Below are 19663 nucleotides of genomic sequence, written 5' to 3'. Positions count from 1 at the left end.
GGAGTTTCTATTTGTGGAAGAAGTTAGTTCTTTTGGTGACCTCCCTATGAGTTTTGAGCTTCCTGTCAAGAACTTTTTACTTCATCAGAATCTAAAGTGGTGGGAAAGAAAGATGAGAGGGCAGAAGAGCTAATAATCTTGCATCTGAAAATGAGATTATCACAGCACATCAAGCAAGTTGTCCAGAAGTGCAGTAGCCCTTGCTGAGGATGTAGAACAATTCATTGAGTAAATTTGCTAATTCCCCAGAATCCTGTTTAAATCCTTTCTGTTAATCTGTTGCTCTATCTCTTTCAAATATACAAGATAGAAACATAGGGTGGGGAGGAGAGATTGCAACACTTGGAATTAACCATTTCTCAGCTGCAACACAGGACTTTGTTAGAGCAGCACTGGTCTTTGCTTTTCATCTGAAGAAATAAAAACAGGATAAAGGTGAGTGCCAGTTTCATACATAGAAGGTAACTTCTTTAGTAACCTATTAAAATGTGACCAAAGTTACTTGGTATTTTTCTGTGTGAAATACAGCCTCATGGTGGTTTTTTTAGGTGTAGAGAAATTCATAAAATGCAGAAAAATGGCACAGATGTCTGTAATCAAACTATTCCATTTAACTTAGAAAGGAAAACTCACTTTTTACTTCAGTAGCAGAATTCCACAAGAAATCCTGCATTCTAGTTTGCTCAAGTTGAGGGGCAGGGAAAGGAGAGCTTCATGGTTTTTTTAATCCCCTTCCAAAAAATATTAAGCCTGGTCCGTGGCAAGTTGAACATGATTCTGCAGTGCCCTTGGAGTTAGGAAGGGGTCTAGGGTGCATCAGTCATAGCATGGCCAGCCAGGCAAGGGGAGGGGATTGTCCTGCTCTGCTCTGCACTGGGGTGGCCTCACCTGGAGTGCTGGGGCAGTTTTCAGTGCCAAAATATAAAAAAGACATTAGACTATTAGAGAGTGCCCAAAGGAGGACCACAAGGTGGTGAGGGGCCTTAAGGAGAAGCCATGTGAGGAGTGGCTGGGGTCACTTGGTCTGTTCAGCCTGGAGGAGACTGAGGGGAGACCTCACTGCAGTCTGTGACTTCCTTGTGAGGGGAAGAAGTGGGGCAGGCACTGATCTCTTCTCTGGTGATAGGACCCAAGGGAATGGCCTGAAGCTGTGTCAGGGGAGGCTTAGGTTGGATATCAGGAAAAGGTTCTTCATCCAGGGGGTGGCTGGGCACTGAACAGGCTCCTCAGGGAAGTGGTCACAGCCCCAAACCTGACTGATTTTTAGAAGAAGTGCTTGGACAGCACTCTCAGGCACATGGTGTGACTCTTGGAGATGTCCTGTGCAGGGCCAGGAGTTGGGCTCAATGATCCTTGTGGGTCCCTTCGGACTCACATTGTTCTGTGATTCTGTGCAGATGTGTTTGGGAATTTAGAACTTGTGTTTTGCCAGAAGTGGAACAAGGACTTCTGAAATAGGTTAGTGTGTATTGGATTTGGCTTAGGGAGTTGCGGGGGGGTGGGAGAGGAGCTAGATTCCTGGATTTTTTAAATAGCTGTAGTACATGAGATTAGCTTGAGAATAAGAATATAAAAGCTAGATATTTTTGCTATCTTTCAGCCTCTAGGAAATTGATTCCTTACCACCAAACTGTTGCTGACACTCATGGCGCTACAAATACAAAAACACTTGCTATTCACCATGTGTTGTATCATGTTAGCTACATGTGTTTTAAATAGCACTGTGTTATTTTCTTAGCAATTCCTTCATCTGTCTGTCACTGTGTGTGGCAGCTGCACAGGTGCTAATATGAACATGGGCATGTTCTCAGAGTGGTCTGTCACTGCCCCCAGTGACTGTCACCAGACGTTTGCCTCTGGCTGACTGCAGTGTGTGAATGTCCCTGTTTTCTGTATTCCAGAGTTGCACAGAAGAATGTCAGTCAGCCTGATGGAGCTGGTATGTGGATGTAGATTATTTATGTGGCTTCTTCCAATAATGCATTAGCTGGAATGGAGAACATGCTATCACTCAGGAGAATAATTGTAGGGTTGGCAGATATGTCTCGTAGCGAACGTGTAAAGCCCTAATACATTAGAATTATCATGGAAGGTTAATACATAATATCATGACTGATAAATACTTTCATGGGAAATAAAGCTTATCATCAGCCTAGCAAACAGAGATATTAAAAGTTTTGTGTTTTGAAAAGTAGTACATACAGCAGACAAGAAAGTTACATCTCTTTAAAAGTCAAAATCCTTAAAAAATTTTAAGAGCTGTGGTGGAGTCTCCATCACTGGGGTGGGATGATTTTTCAGTCTGAGGACTGCCCCTGACACTAGAATTGCTCAGAGACTCATCCAGTTGGTTTATGAAGGAGACTTGGGCAGGGTCATCATGGCTCCTTCTTGCTCTGTGACCTGAGGACCTAAAACAGAAGGTGACAATTTAACTTAAAAAGTTGTCAGTCTAACTTTGCAGTGTAAATAAAATTCATATAAAACAAAAGCAGGGATTTTTTTTCTAGATTTGTTCAAACTGATTAATTTAGGACTGAGTAATTTTAAAGTTGTGTTGTTCCAGGGGTCTTGGGAAGACAGGAAAACCAGTGCACCAATGGAGTTTATTAAAACAGCAAGCTCAGGACAATATTATAGCTTGATAGCTTCTTTCCTTTTTTTTTTTTTTTTTAATGACTTACACTTTATCTATTGCTTTCTTACTTTCTTATCCATTGCTGGATCTTGAAAACTAGCTTTAAAATTGAGTTAAGAAAACATTAGACTACTTTTGAGAGTTCTGCTAACATCAGACTTCCTATGACCTCTGAAAATGCTAAGATATATTTCTAAAGTACTTTGAGGTATGATTAAAACACGGCTGTAAGTCTAGAGGTATTGTTAATGGAATATTTCCAAGGATGTCAAATGCAGAATTTTGAAAAGCATTTTTTCCTCAATTTTTGTATTTTAATAAGGCCAAATGCTAAGGGAGGGGTGTTATTTATTTTAGAATACAAAAAGGAAGATGGACTAAGGAAGCATTTTCTCAGTGGTTTCAGTCTACAAAAGAGCATCTTTTACCAAGAATTTAAGTTTTCAGTTTTTCATTCTACACTTTTAGGAAAAGAAAATCATCATAGCATGGGGGTTTTCCCCCCCCATCAAATTACTAATTTATTCAGAAAAGCTATTTCTGGTATGTGTTAAAAATCCTGTTAAAACATCAAAGCCATGACTGATTTTACTCTCACCTGACTGAGTGGGATTTAACTCTGCTCTGGACAACCTGCAGGGATAGAGCTGACTGATACCACTGGAACTGTGTCACTTTGGGTTGGTGTGGTCTCCACAGTGCAATGAAGAGTGTGATATAACGCCAGGAGCCTCTCAGGGATGTGGTGCAGCAGTGGGTGAGGAGGGGAGTTTGGGGGGAGTTTGCCCAGCTCTGCTGGTGGCTGTGGGAACTCCAGGGCATTGCAAGAGTGGGGCAGGGACATCTGGGGGGCATTCAGGCTGTGCAGAGGGGGTCTGTTCTGGGTGTCTGGCAACACAGCCTTACCAATGCTTTCATTTGCACCATGAGAGCAAAATAGCACTCGAGTTGTAAAATAAAATGTTAGTGAGGTCCAAAGGCCTGTGGATGTGAACAATCTTGTACCCAGACCAATTAATGGCTAACTCTCATTTTCCTTACTGCAGTATCGAGTTACTTTAAAAGCAGTGTATTTCAGTTTGGACCTTGACTTTGAAATCTTGAGGAAGAGGCTAAGCATATTTAAAAGAAAACACAAGTCCTTTCCATATCCTGAACAATATGGACAGCATGTCATAAACAAGCAAAAGGTGAAAGCTTTGACTGCAGTATAACATAGCATACTTGACTACCCCTTCTGAACAGTGAGTTTTTAGTGAAATGTCTCGGTTTCACTGAGAGCCAGAGTATCTTATGTGCTGAGAAGGTTTTGGAGACTACAATTCAAGCAGGCTGAAATTTCTCTGCTGGTTACTATGGCTTCTGGATGTGCTGTTGGCTGAAGTAGTGTGTGCATGTGTATCTGTATGTTTAGGTTTCCAAAAAAGCATTTAATGGCAGTAAAATTATATTAGTAACCTGAAACTTCAGGAGGTGGTCAGGTTCAGGGCATTAACAGAGCATCAGTTTTTATCAGTTCCCTCTGAATGACAGGTGGTGCAGGAGGAGAAGAGGTTGAAGCCTTTCTTTATAGCCTATGTGCATATGCAAATTTTTCTGTCTGTAATAGGAAAGGCACTGACAAGTACTCCTACCAATTACTCCTAATTGTTTCATTTGGATCAGCTGGATTGATCCAACAGATGCTATTTAGCATGAGATGCACAAGCTAAATTAAACTCTCTCTGTCATTTCACTAGGCTGATACTTAAGCTCACTCCTCTTCAAGCACATTTTGCTATTTGCACTGTAAGATATTTGTGCATATTTATGCCTGAAGTGATCCTTGGGACCTCTGACTTACCTCATTAAATAAAGAATACTTTTAAGGGCTGTGTAGAAGGGCTGATATCACTTTAGCAATATGACAGGTGATACATTGTAAGTATTGTCATAATCACCAAAGATATTAAAATGGATGTCTTTGCCCTAGGAGGATTTCAGAATCTTGAAAAACATTGAATATTCTTAAATGCCCAGCAGTTCCAAACTTGACATTCTTTGTGTTAGATGGGAAAAACTTCCCAAAACCATTAAGTAACTGTACAGAACCTTTATAATTATATTTAGCAAAGGATAGATAAGGATACAGTATGTGGATTTTTTAAAACTTCATTTAATTACCTTTTCTATTATTTAATACTTGTAACACTAATATAAAGTGATGGCCCCTTCTATCGTTCTGTTTAGCATTTCACTGGATTAAACAGGATTTTTGGTCTGGACTATACAATGGGATTCCTTAAGGTTTTTCTTCTCATTAGCACTGATGACTGAAGGAAGCTGAATATCTCAGAAGGCAAATTGTCCTGAAAGCACACAGTCCATGGCCTCTGGGAGACCATTACTTCACCTGGGAACGGTGATGCCCAAACCAACTGTCTCTTGACTTTTGACTCTGTACTCTGCTCTCGGTCTGACTGTGCCACTTCTTGCTCCCAGACCTATCTCTGCATCACAGTTCAGGAAAATGTGGAGCCGGCTTAAAATCCTGATCCTCTTTTGGGACTCTCTCACTTCTCCCTGTGGTTGTTTAGGCATAAACAGGAATACTCCAAAAGCTTGACATTTGGGTGACTAAGTCTGTAGTCTGTAGTATATTTTGCTTTCATAAAGATTTCCTTCTAAATCTCATATGTTAGCAAGACTGCTGAGTTTTGTTACTCAGTTACATTTCTCTCTGCTTTTCTGAAACCCTCTATTAACCTTGGGATTATATTTAAATTTAATTTTCAGGTTTAAATTTCAGCAGGATAATACCTGTGTCCAGTTGTGGGAGGGGGAAAAATCAATTACAACAAATAGACTAAAATGCCAAATTTAATACATAAAACTCAGCAGTGGGATGATGAAATATAAGTGATGAAATGTTCTTTTTGCAGAACACACCTGTTTTCTATATTTACTGCCTTGAGGAAAGTGGAAATAGGATGATTGCATTTTCCTGATTGTTGGGGGCTGATTTTTAAGCTGTAACATTGAAAGGATAACTTTCCTTTTCTTCTTTTAATTGAAGAGACTGGCAAACCAGACCTTGAGCTCCATCTTATCCTTTAGGATTGTAGAAGTTTGTAATAGCAGCATTAAAACTTCTCCAAATGGAAAACAAATGGGACCATCAGGGTGTGGAAGAACCAGGAGGGATAACAGGAGATGAGCTATAGGAAAAGCAGATGCTGATTATGGACACCCATAACAGGAAACAAGATGAAACAAAATAAAGCAAGGGGCATCCTAAAAAAACAGACAATCTAAAGAAAAAGAAAATATTCAATGATTTGGTGTGGTAGGAACCTTAAAGATCCAACTCCCTCTCCTCCCTCCTTAAGCTTGTATGCCACAAGCTATCCCAGGTTGCACATCCAACCTGGCCTTGAACATTTCCAGGGATATGGGACATCCACAACTTCCCTGGACAAGATGTGCCAGTGCCTCACCACTCTCACAGGAAAGAATATCCAATCTAAATCTCTTTTTAATTTAAAACCCTTGTCCTAGCACTATTTACCCATGAAAAAGCCCTTCTCCCTCTTTTTTATAAGGCCACTTTATGTACTGGAAGGCTGCAGTACAGTCTCCCCAAAGTTTTCTCTTCCCCAGGCTGAACAACCCCAGCTCTCTTAGCCTGTCTTCGTAGGAGGTGCTCCAGACCCCGATTATTTCTGTGGCCTCCTCTAGGCTCACTTCAAGACATCATCCTCATGTTGAGGACTCCAGAACTGGACACAGTGATCCAGGTGGAATCTCTCAAGGGCAGAGTGGAGAGACAGAATCCTCTCCCTTGCCCTGCTGGCCATGCAGCCCTGGACATGGTTAGCTTTCTGCACTGTGAGCACACATTGCCGGGTTATGTCCAGCTTTTCATACATGGCAACCCCTAAATGCCAGTAAGAAGGACAAACCCTCTTCAGCAGCTTCCAGGTAAAAAGACTAGATAAGCAAAACCTAATGCTTCATGAAAGTGGAACAGATATTAAGCAGTACAAGACTCTCCAAAAGCAGCACCTGAAGGCTAACCTAGGGATGAGGAGATGGTGGGGGCTGAGAAGCTGGCATCCATTTCATTGCTGCAAGAAAACTTGGCCAAAGCACTGTGATATATGTGGGTATAGGTAAGTCAGGTAATTTAACACAGAGCATGGCACTTGTAAGAAGGTGGGTGTCAGAGTGTTGATGTATGTTTTAAAATATAATTACTTGCCCCTTCTATAGGTGTTGGATTGAGTTTTGCTGCACTGCTGCTAGAGAGAAGCAGTGTTAATTACCACAAAATCTCTGGCTTAAGAGTTCAACTACAGGTCTCCAAGTATAGTTCCCTGCCTCACTGTTAATTTGTCTGCTGTCCTGAACCCATGAATAATCAAATATGTCAAAGCTCATGTTTACCCTCTAATTTGTTTACATCCTTCCCTGCTATCACACTTACACAAAGAAAAGAAATTCTGGCTCTACCAGGAGAGGTGATTGCCCTCTTCTGTTCTGAAGATTGTGCTCTTCAGGTGATTGTTCTCTTCTGTAAAAAAATCATACCTGAGAGTCTGGTGACACATTGAGAAGGTAGCTGTCTCACTGCTAAGATAACTTCCAGAATGGGTAGGGTTGTTTGGAGTTTATTTTATTTGTTTGTTTGGGTATGTTTTCTTTTTTTGTTTGAAAAGAGTTCTAAAACCAGGATAAAAGTGTTCAAAAAATGTGAGAAAACTTAACCTTCCTGGTATTTCTGAACTACTTAGGGATTTTTTTTCTTATTTTGAAATGTATTCATAAAAACTACAAAATGGGAAGATCTGAGAAAAATGCAAAGTTTCAGCTGTTTCGTAACATGCCCTGACATTCCTTTTATATATATATAGAAGAAGTATATTCTGTGTATGCATATATACACAAACAAAAAGGACTAGGTTTTCTTTATTTTCTTGAAGTTGAGAACACTGACAAAAATCCCAGTCTGGAAACCCTGAACGGAGATCCACACAATGTTACTTATCCTCCTTATCTCTATTTTTTTGGTTTTGTTTTTGTCTTTTCTATTGAGATAAGGCTTCCAGGAGCAGGCCTGGCCACCATCCAGGGCTGGAGCAGTGTTCAGCACACTGGAGCCTTTCTTGCTGAGCCCTGAAGCGCTACTCCGATAGCAGGCTAAATAACTAGTAAAAGGTGGAAGGTACCCAAGCCCAGTACTGTCTTTATAAACACCTTTATTGTGTCTTGTGTCTTGAGAGGTTTCTGGAGTGTGTTGGTGATACCCTCCTGTATAGATGAATTGGCTGATGAGGGAAGATGCTCTGCTGGACCACTTAACTTACAAACAAGGCAGTATTGTACAGATGTGTGATAACTGGGGGCAGCTTTGGCCGGCAACCCTGGGAGAGTGGAGTTCAGGATTCTGAGAAGAGGGAAAAAGGCAAAAGTCAAGGTTTAAGCCTTGATTTCAGGAGAACAGATTTCAGCATGATCCTGCTTGGGAAAATCTGGAAGGCCCTGCATGGAAGAGGCATCAAGGAGAGCCAATTGATTTTCAAGAATAACCTCCTCCAAGTTTAAGAATGATCCATCTCCACATGTAGCAAATCAAGCAAAAGCAGCAGGAGGCCTGCAAGGATGAATAAGGAGCTTCTGACTAAACTCAAAAATAAAAAAAGAAATACAGAAAAGAGATGCAAGGGACAGGTGACTGGGGATGGATGTATATACACTGTCTGAGCCTTGGTAAGATCTGATTATCAAAATAATTAGAGAGATGCCCCTGCCCAAATTAAGGTGCAAATGAAACCATAGGCTGAAGTGAATGTATGATTTTATTTAACAGTAAATGTGAGGCAGAGAGAGAAAGAAGTATAAAAAGAGACGAGAAGGGAGAGAGAGTGTCAGATTAAGTAGAAAAATGTCACTACTCCATGGATTGCAATGGCATCCCATTGGTCCTCTTCTTGTCTTCCCAATCACAGGGTCCTGCAAAACTCAGATTCAGTGGACTAATATACGTTCAGCCCAGGTGGGAGCACCCAGGTTCCTCCCATGGTATCTTCAGAAAGAGAAAGAATGAGAATCAATGGAACTACAGGCTGGTAAGCATCACGTTCATCACAGGAAAGATGATGGAGGAAATCCAACTGGGAGTAGTTTCAAAACACAGGAAAGATAAGAAGGTGACTTGAAGTAGTCAGTGTAGGTTTATCAAGGATATAACATGCCTTCCCAAACAGGTAGCCACCCATGATGAAATCACTGGGTGTGAATAAAGGAGAACAGTGGATGATGAGTTCTCTGTCCAGTTCTGGGCTCCCCAGTAAAACAATTGAGGATAACTGAGTCCAGCAAAGGAATACAAAGATTATTAAGAATTTGGACCATCAAGGAGAGACAAGAGAGCTGGGACAGTTAATCTGGAGTAGAGAAGCCTCATGGAGATCTTAAAGAATCTGTAAAGAATACAGAAAAAAATAAAATTCTATTTAAACATTAAGAAAATGCTTTTCATTGTCTGTGTGGTCAAACACTGAAACACATTGCCCAGAGACTGTGAAATCTTCATGCCTGTTTTTACCTGCCCTGCTTTGAGCAGGGTGTAGGATTCAGTAATCTCCAGAAATTCTTTCCTGCCTCAGTGCTTCTGTGATATTTGAAATGACAATTAATACAATTTACAAAAGAAAATCCTGATGAACTTTTATCAGGTAAAGGTAACATCTTTAGTTGTTTTGTTCCATAGTTCCAATTTACACTAACAAGAGAAATTATATAAGCCAATGCATATTAATTTAGAACCTACTCTTTCAAATTTCCCTCCACATGATGTTGGTGCTTCTGCATGAGCACCATTAAATATTGATAGTCTTCAAAAACCAGACTACATGAATTGGACAAAAGTTTCACCAATGTGATTCAGCCTGTTCTTAAAGGAGATTTTCTCTGTGGAGGATAGGGTAGACTATTCTCTAAATTCTTCCTGTGGGTGTTTCAAATTGACCCTCATGGGAGGGGCATAATGCAGGTTACTGATTATCAGAACTATTCTGGCTGGACGTAGATGTGCCTGTGTGTAACTGGCTCTTATCGCACAAGTATTCTGCAGTACCTGAAGAGTGCTAAAACTGCTGAACTGTCAGTTTGGTCCAGACTTTTGGCCAGCTCTATAGTAGCATTCCTGCAATGAGTGTGATGCTTCCATCTGCAGCCTCAGTGAGTGCTCTTACACTTCACTTATTGAATCTGAGGTACAACAAATTTCGTTTGGAACTGGCACATTTCAGACTTAATCTGTGCTGTATGATGCTTTCACTGCTGTCTGGCCTCGGGGACAAGCCGTTTTACTTTTCCCAGAGTATTACGAACCCCCCTGTTATTAGATTTTATCTTTGGCAGACATTCTGGTCCTCGCCTTATTGCTTTTTGAGTTGCACTGTGTTCATGTATTCCCAGGTGACTGTTCAAATACACTTGGTATAAAATGCACTGCAGTCCATCAAGGATTTTTGCTGCAGACTCCAAAGGATGGACTTTAACTGGGATTTTATTAGGCTGTATGGATCTATATTTTTAAAAAATCCTTGAGAGGGGGAATTATATCAAATTACTATTAATTTTTGAACTTGTTGGAGTAGAAACATGTATTTGCATCTGAGCATTGTCTGTGTTCACACAGGGCAGATGGATATGGAAGCTATGTTGGAATACGCAATAACTAATAAAACTCGGTCCCTTTATTAGACTAAGGGTAGCAATTGTGAGAGAGCCACAAACTCTCAGTCTTTTAACATAATTCATGCACCAGTGGGCTTTTAACTGTGTAGCTAAGAACTGTGTGCAGAATGTCAGTGTTTTGTATGTTTTTTAAAGTAGGATAAAGAAGGTCTATGATACTGATTTGTATGTATATGTGTATCTATATATGCATACACACAGAGAGATGTGTATTAGCATGTCTCTGGATTATGCTGTCATTTACATCATATTAGGTAAGATGAATATGATGGTGTAGGTCACTCCCTTCAAGATATTCAAAGCTTATAGGTTTAACATTAATAGCTGTGAAAACCCTACATAATTTTAGATGGAAATCTTTTGAATACATACATTTCTAATAATCTGAATTTTGGTCATGAAAATATAAGAAAATATAAGAAAATATAAGAAAATATATAAAATTATTAGAGACTATCCAAAAGAGGGCAGCAAAGATGGTGCAGGGCCTTGAGGGGAAGCCATAGGAGGAGCAGCTGAGGTCACTTGTTCTGTTCAGCTTGGAGAAGAGACTGGGGAGACCTCAGTGCAGTCTGCAACTTCCTTGTGAGGGAAAGAGGGGGGCAAGTACTGATTTCTCTCTGGTGACTAGCATCAGGACTGGAGAGAATGGCCTGAACTCGTATCAGGGAAGGTTGAGGCTGAATATTAAGAAAAGGTTCTTCCCCCAGAGGGTGGTTGGACACTGAACAGGCTCACCAGGGCCGTGCTCACAGCACCATCCTGACAGAGTTCACAAAGTGTTTGGACAATGCTCTCAGGCACATGGTGTGACTCTTGGGGATGTCCTGTGCAGGGCCAGGAGCTGGACTTGATGATCCTTGTGGGTCCCTTCTGACTCAGCATCTCCCATGATTCTGTGAATGTCTTTTTTTTTTTTTTTTTTTTTTTTTTTACAAAAACTATTGCTTTGTAGTTTCATTATCTCAGAAAACATTGTCATTTTTAAAAGGTATGTTGGTAACAAATCTGGTGCTCAAGGTTGACATCCTTTGCTGTGGTGTATGCCACACAAAGACGAGTGGAAGAATCCAAGATGAAGTTATGCTTTCCTTGATTCTTGTCCATATAATTGCATCTTAAATTTTTCTCTTCTCTCAGAAAGAAAGGTCTCTACTAATGACAGAGAAATTGTGAGGAAGTTCTGAAAATTATCACTGTAAAATGTGTTTCACTTTTATCTAGAGCACAACACAGCCTGTAATACCTTAATTTGATGGAATATTAAAAAATGTTATTATTTACAACTGAGATGTATAGATTTATCATAAATTCTGCCAATTAAAATAGAATTTAAATAGACTCTATTAACATTAGTGTAGTATTAAAATAGAATAATGGATAGGCAGAAAACACAAAAATAAACCAGCATAGAGATACGTAATGTCACATGGAATTTCAATTTTTTTTGCAATTATTTTAAAAAGTTTAAAAGATACATATATCAGAGAAAACACAGACAAATCAACCAAATTGCTGGCGTGCTTTCACGTTCTTATTGCCTGGACAGCAGCAGAGTAAGAGCTCAGGGGTAACATCTGGTTTACCCAGCCTAACAAGTTAATTTGTGTCAGCTAAGCCCTACTAACCCCCTACCTGTGGGTGGCAAATGCAAGCTGGCATGGTTTATATTACCTGTCCTTAAGTGTGGTCTCAGCTAAGACAGATTTCATTGCATCATTTCCAGGGTCAGTGTGCTTCCCCGGCCACCTCTGCCAGCAGGAGGTTGCTGAGTTGCAGTAACCTGTTTGTGTGCATGAAGGGATCAGCTGGCATCATCAAACAAATCTTGAAGTGGCATCATCAAACAAATCTTGCAGTGATCCTCTAAGCCATAACCAGCCCAAATTATCTGCCTTCTCCCATGACAGTGCTGCAGCAGGGCTGCAAATTAATGATAGATACACACCTCCCCACCCCAGTGCCTTCGGACGGCAAGGAGGCCAAACCAGTACAGATACATGGTTCCAAAAAGGTGGAGCAAGGCAGGGCATTTCAGGAGCATTTTAGCAGATGGTGCCTATAAAAGCTAGCTCACCATGTAGTCAGGAGATCTTGGTACAGCTTTCACTTAGCAAGTTGCTTCAGTCCATACTTCCCTTTAGGGCAGCAAATCATCCCTCTAACTGCAACAACCCCTCCTCCATGCTCACCCCACATCTGAACACGTCACTGAACATCTCACTGGTAGCCCTACTGCCAGCCCAGGGTGACCTTGATTAAGCCTGTGAGGAGCTCATTGTACCAGGGTGCTGCTGGGACCAAGAATTTAGCCACATTCAGAGAAGAATTGGAGATTTAAACAAGTAGCATGATTATCCAGAGCTATTGTAGCTAATTCTAACAAAAACTTTGGAAAAGAGATAAAGCCTCATGCTTCTGGGTATGCTTCAGCCCCTAACTACACTTACAAATAGCCTAAGACCTCCAGTTACCAAACATCTGCTTTCAGGGACCTTCCCAGCACTGTTCTCTGAGCAACAGCCATCATCAAAGAAGGATGAAACATCAGATGTAATTTAAACCTTATCCAAAACACTAATTTCGTTATTTCTGAAATTGCTAAATCCTCTCAGCCTAATCTTTGTTTAAGGTCTAAAAGGGGAAATCTTCAACTTTAGAGGGTAGAAGTGAATGCTTAGAAGTACTGAAGTATTGGATCCTCTCAGGAAACAGAGGAGCAGTAAAGGGAAGAATTGAAATAGCACACGCTACCAGTAATAACAATAATAAGCTTGAATCATGCAAATTTACTAACTGATCAAACTGGTTGGCCTGTCAAGTTGTTGTCCATAGGGCAAAGACCTTTAAAATTTCTCTCCAAACTGGATAAAAATGACAATTTGTTTTTGGAAAGACAATTTATCTTATTGAAAAAAAAATCCTCTTATTTAAAAAAAGGTTCAAGGAAAATAAGACATTTTTCCTCTCAAGTTACCTATTTTAACTTTGTGTGTTTATGTATATATACACACAAAAACAAAATTAAAATTTGTGTTTAAAGACCGATTACAAAAGATTGCATAATATGAATGTTCTGGATTCTTTGTGTACTAAAATCCAGCTTTTTGGATAGATGACAAACTTGTAATGCCACTTCAGTCCACACTTGGATAAGAACTCCATCAAATAATATTACAATAAGTAAAAAATATGTTTTCATTTTCAAGAACATCAATAAAAATAAAAATTATTCACTGATAAGTTGCACAAATTATTAAAATTATGTAGGTTTTCTATCAAAGTTGTTAAAATTATCAAACAACACTAGGTAATGGGTAGAGGTGTCCAGCTAAGCTTCCTAGGTAAAGTTCACTGTGCTCTTCGTTCAAAATAAAGGGACAGTCATGTCAGTGGATTGATTTACTCAAATGGGTTGTTGTTTGCAAGTTTGGTATCACTTGTTTTGGAAAACAGATGACTGTTGAGACTTATGTGCTCAAATGCTGTTATGCTTTCATAACTTCTGATTATTGGAGCGATGAGATAAACCTGGATTTTTTTGCATTTTAAAGTCCATTTGTATGAAAAAACAAAGCACAGGCTGCGTGCTGCATTCAGATGGGAGCATGCTTATAGGTATAGAGAGACAATCACAATTATGGTAACAAGATCTAAAAATATGTATCTGCTGTAATTAAATTTGTACAGCCCTCCTAGTAAGGACACAAGTAAAGCTGCTGTATATTGCTATAACTGCCACTTCTACTGATGTAACTGCATTCACATGAATTTACACAGATTAGAACCAAATTTCATCCCAAGCTGAAGTCACACTGGTTTAATTTTTGCACTAAAGTGCAATTAAAGTGCAATAAAATTTGCACTAAAGTGCAAATATTGAACCTCCGAAGGGAATTTTCAGGGTTTTTTTTGTTGGTTTTTTTTTTTTTTTTTTTTTTTTTTTTTTTTGCAGTGACTGGCGTCTTAAAGACATCCGGAAACAAGCATTGGGTGATATATTATTACCAAGGCAGTGATTCAAAATTTACTGTGTGTAAAACTAGTGCACAACAGAAACACTGTCCTTTCAGCAAGGAGCCAAACAGAGTACAGGACTGTTGCATGAATTTTCCTGCAAAGTCTTAAGCAGCCAGACTAATCCCAGGCACACCTCATGCTGACCTTTACACATACGCACAAAACTTTCTGGAAGACTTCCTTCCCCCAATCCTTCCTTACTTCATCTCCCAGCAGGGCTGCCTGCTGGACCTGGTGATCCTGCTTCCGTAGGAAGGGAGAGAGCCTCCACCTTCCTTCCCTCCCCAGTCCCTCACCCCCTCTCTTCCCCTCAGGCTGGCAGGATTCCTCGGGCAGAGCATGCAATCAGTTTGCAGGGAGCAGCCGCAGCCACAGGAAAGATGCAGAAGCACAACCAGAAGGAACACCTCTACAAGCTGCTGGTGATCGGGGACCTGGGAGTGGGCAAAACCAGCATCATCAAGCGCTATGTCCACCAGAACTTCTCCCCCCACTACCGGGCCACCATCGGGGTGGACTTTGCTTTGAAGGTGCTGAACTGGGATGCTGAGACTGTGGTACGGCTGCAGCTCTGGGATATTGCGGGTGAGTACAGAGGAGAACCCTTTGCTCCATAATCTATCGAAGAATAATGCAAAATACAGACCCCAATTCACTTGTACTGGTCTGTAAACTGGGAACCGCCACTGCAGTGAGGGAGGCTAGATTGAGGAGAGAAAACTTTAAGGGCAGCTTGACATTTTGGACATTCCCTAAAACCAGCAGACTCCCAAACTAGGGAAGTCAGCGCATCAGAGTGGAACCTGTGCTAGCTGATTTTTCTCCCCAGCTCTTGCACATATTCAAGGACTCAGGCACCTCTCTCCAAGTGCCCCTGCAGCTGGCAATGTTCAGTTTTGCCTCCTTGGACTAATAGATCTCTGTGACAGGAAGAAGAATAAGAATCGTCCTGTTAAATCTTTTTAATTTGATGGAATAGAATATTAATTTTAACATTCAGTAACATTGTTAAAATTAATATTATAGTTTAAAAAATAAAGAAAGCTTATTTCTGAGTTAGTTTATCGAAATACCTTCCTTCTTCCTCTCTCTCATACCTGCCCTCCTTCAGTCCAGTGAAAGCAACTTCTAACTTGTTTTAGGAAGAGAAATGTTTCTATTTGGCATTCTGGTTGTTAAAAATATACTTACTCATATTTAAATACCCTTGTTCCAACATCAAGCAAAACAAAAGACGATTTACTCTCTGAAAGCAGAAAAAGAGTAAGGTAGTCCAGATATCCCCACATGCTTACATCATTAAAACCTACAGAATCTGACATTGTTGCTGACAGTGTTCAGACATTTTCGATTTGGATTCAAATTAAACACACAACTTTTTTTTGCCACCCCTTTCTGAAAATCAATCATTTTTGTTTCAGTCCACAAAATAAGTTTATCTTGACAGCCTATATCCCATGCTGTAAGTAATAATTTTTCATTTAGTGAATGCAGGAATCAAATACAACTCTAACAATAGATTACAGCATAAAGGATGGCATTAAAAACTCGATTACATTAAGAAGTTACTTTCATTAAATAGGGAATAGAGGTGAACATATCAGCTGTTAGACAACTGTGCCAGCCTGTGGCCTGAGTTGTGAGCCCACTCAGGCTCATTGATCTAGTCTGGAACAGCACCGGGTAAAACTGGTGAAATGAAAAAATTCTTGACATTCTTATTGGTGGAGGGAGTGCTTTTCTGCTGCACTGAGCTGTCTCATGTCTGAGCTCTGAATTTGGCACTGAGGTACTAAAACTTATGCAACAACACTGCTTTATGTAAAGCGTATAAACTCTGCCTTTCCACATGCTAATACAGTCTTGTGGTTTTATGGTTTTAAATACATATATGCTCAGTTTTCTTTATTAAAAGATAGAATAATGGGGAAAACATTTATTTTACTGTTCACCAGTGGCTGATTGTAACAACAAGTACATACACTGCCAGAAAAACATTTCTGCATGAGAAAAAAGCATTTAATAGTAAATTCTGAATGTATCAAGGCCTTAAAGAATGTATTTTGCATGCCTTGTTTCAGAGATTTATTACACTACTAATCATGTGCTGGCGGATCATATGATGTAGCTTTCAGTCAGGCTGCAAAAGCAATTACACCTAGTTGTAGTGCTGAATGACTAGCATGCTTTCTGAGTTATCACACATGACAGAGAGAATTACAGCACAGTACTAAATTTCATATGAATTGCCCAATTCAAAGCATCATTGTGAAGGTCAAGACAGTGGTCAGTAATAAAAAGAGTTGCTGTCTTAGCTTTAATGACTTCTGCTTAAGGAGCTTTAGCTGTTGCTGGCTGTACATAGAGAGCAAGTTCTGCAAGCAACACTGAATTTAGATGATCATGGTGCAGGCATAAAAGTTAACATGCATAAGGCATCCAGCTGGTGAGAGAAAAAGAGGTTCAAAAACAAAAGAGAAGTAAAACTGATTGGAAATATGGAGAGAATGGAATTGGTTTCTCCTGGCTGTGGCTGGTCATGTAACATCGTTTGCAAAATACAAATGGGCAATGAGAAGAGGAAGGAAAATAAGATCTCTGGTCTAAGAACATCCTTTCTCTTTTGATGGACTCTCTGTTATCTGTTCAGGTTTATCTTTTGGGATAAGGAAATAAACTTTCAGTCTGTGACCAAGCTGAAGGATGTTGGCTTAGCATGCAAGACACCTTGAATTGAAGCAAATTCTGCAAATATGTAGACAATATTTCATATCAGTAATTATATATGAATACATATTTTAATATGTATATATACATATCAGGGATTATTTTAGCTCTTATATCTTCTCCCCTCTTCATTATACAGGCAGTGAACCCAGTACCCAGCATATGTGTACTCCTCCTTGCTTTTCATGGGTAGTAACTTGTTTAACAATCTAGAAGTAATTTTCTTTAAAATATTGTAAATAAAACTAGTGTCAAGATTAGCTGCATTATTAGTACGGTTTATTTACATGGTGACTTCATTTGGGGAGTGACACATTCCAGCTGTGGTAGGACCAAGCAGTTTGGCCTGGTTTACCCTTACCATACATAAGAAGAAAAAGTAAATTTGTTTCATCTGGTGCCATCTAATTAAATGTAATTAATATTTGTGTAAGATAATTTTTGGTATTTTGTAAACAAAACTATAACATAATGTAACAGCTAAATACTGAAATTCTTTTTATTTAAATGAGAGAGAAATGCCAAAAAACAAGGATAAATAAGTATTGCAAAAATTAATTCAGGGATAATGTAGGCTCTGCATCACACATTGTTACTTTAAGACAGTGATTTTAACACATACTATATTCCTGAAACTGTGGGTGTTAGACAGGAATAGTAGGATTAACCTTAATGCTATATGATGTTATGGTGTTTATAACAACGTGCTGTCATTAAAATCTACGAATTTATGTCTGATTCAGTGAAGTGCCTAAGTTTGAGGAGACTGAATGTTTAGTATTGAGTGTGGGGGGATATATACATGATGAAATTTTCCTTTTCTTTAATTTCTTCACAGCAGTTCCATTTTGTTTCATCTTATGTCACAAATTATTAGTTTTGGTGCTCCTGTTAAAGTGTGCCATCATCTCTACTGCTGTGTCATACAACATTAAATCTTCCTCCTCAGTCAGTTTCTGTCTTTATTTCTTTATTTTTTCTGCTGCCTTTGTGTGCATATCCTTTAAAATCATTAACAAATTCTTAGAAGAAAATCTTTAAAGAAACTCTGAATCATATTTTGAACAAGGTTACTGTGGATGGGGCTGGCCCTACAGATGCAGGCTGGCACACCGCTTCTGAAGAAAACAGCTGTTCTAGACAGAAGATCTGGGTGTATTTGCTACATCCTTCTCTGCAAGGCTGCTCTCTGTGCTACTGTCTGTGTTTTGTGCCCAAACAGCCCAGAGATTTCTCTGAAGACTGGCTTTAGCCATAGATTTACTGCAGGGAGGAGCTTTGAACATCAGAGAGCAGAGAGCAGCAGATCAGAGCCTGCTCCCTGCTCCTTTCCCACAGCCATCTCAGTATCCTCTTTATCACTCCTTCTGCATTTGCGTGGGCTGGGTTACTCATTGCTACTAAAAAGATATTGGTTTGTGTTTAAAAGTCTGGTTCTCATCTCATAAACGGTTGGACCAATGCTTGGGGGAAAGAACAGTTCCATTTCCTTTCCCGGTCACTTTCACCATCAGAAGCAGCAGTCTTCCCACAGATACAGACAAATATCTCTGCAGTTATAAAGTTTTAGGATTGTTATGCTGCAGAGGGAGTAAGTGGAAACCTGTTCGTTAATGCCAGGCACAGCACATCATCAGCATTTTAGGTTTTCAGCAGCTGCTGAGCGTTGCAGCACATATGCATAAATAAGATAGTCATGGTGATTTCTAGGCTAAGTTACCTTGAAATTACTGTTCTGCAAACATAAATAAGTCTCTTGCTGTGAGGGTTTTATTTCAGTAGAGATTGGTGCTGGAATCTGTGGGCCAGACCCTGCTGACAGCCTGCTTTTCCTCATTCTGGGCTGGTGAACATCAGCTCAAGGGTCGCTTAAGCTTCAGTCTGTAAAGACAATTATTTGAAGTCAAGCATGAATATTCTGAAAGATATTTTGAGATGAAATGTAAAAGATATTTAAATTTTCTCCAATTTCCAGCTTCTCAGTGTTGGCTAAAGTCTTTCTGTAAAGCAAGGTGGCCCCCAAAAGCCTTGTCTCTTAGGTCAGTGGCAAGAAGTAAAATCCATCATAAAACTCAGCACTGGGCAATTCCAATCAATTTTTAATTTAAATTTTTGTGCCACATTTGAGATGCTGTGGTCAAGATTGTGGAAATTATCTGAGTTTCAGCACCTTATCATTACTTTTTATACCTTTATTAGAGATGATAGTGGTTAGTAAAAATTGCAGATTACTGTACAAATTTATTAGGGGTAAATTTTTATAAGCTATGAAAGTCCAGCTGATGGTTGCTTCAAACCCATGAACTGATTGCTCTTCCTGCTGCAGAGGTGCCACTGAGATTAGGATAAATGTGCAGGCAGCTGCCCTTCAGACAGGGAGTGCTTCCCTTTAGTAGAAATCTTGCTGCTTTATCACCTTGATCTCACTGGGTTCGCTTCCAAGTAAGATTCATCTGAATTAACAACCAGACGTTTCTTCTCAGTCTCCAACTACAAAGGGATCCTAACGTTCAGTACTCCCAGTTCATTTTTTTA

The 19663-nt window shown here is 39.7% G+C and overlaps 1 protein-coding gene across 1 annotated transcript in view; it reads left to right on the top strand.

Moving 5' to 3' along the window:
• Nucleotides 1-75: 75 nt before the first annotated feature.
• Nucleotides 76-19663, top strand: part of RAB38 (RAB38, member RAS oncogene family) — a 37163-nt gene continuing 17575 nt past the window's right edge. Inside the window, exons 1-2 of the mRNA XM_002188346.6 lie at nucleotides 76-8745; nucleotides 14716-14986. Coding sequence (XP_002188382.5) covers nucleotides 8575-8745; nucleotides 14716-14986 — 442 coding nt within the window. The 5' untranslated portion in view covers nucleotides 76-8574. The remainder of the gene's footprint in view (nucleotides 8746-14715; nucleotides 14987-19663) is intronic.

This window comes from Taeniopygia guttata, chromosome 1, assembly GCF_048771995.1.
Source record: "Taeniopygia guttata chromosome 1, bTaeGut7.mat, whole genome shotgun sequence".
In the NCBI taxonomy this organism is placed as follows: Eukaryota; Metazoa; Chordata; class Aves; order Passeriformes; family Estrildidae; genus Taeniopygia; species Taeniopygia guttata.
The sequence above is the reverse complement of the archived record's forward strand: the minus strand, read 5'-3'. Positions and strand labels throughout refer to the sequence as shown.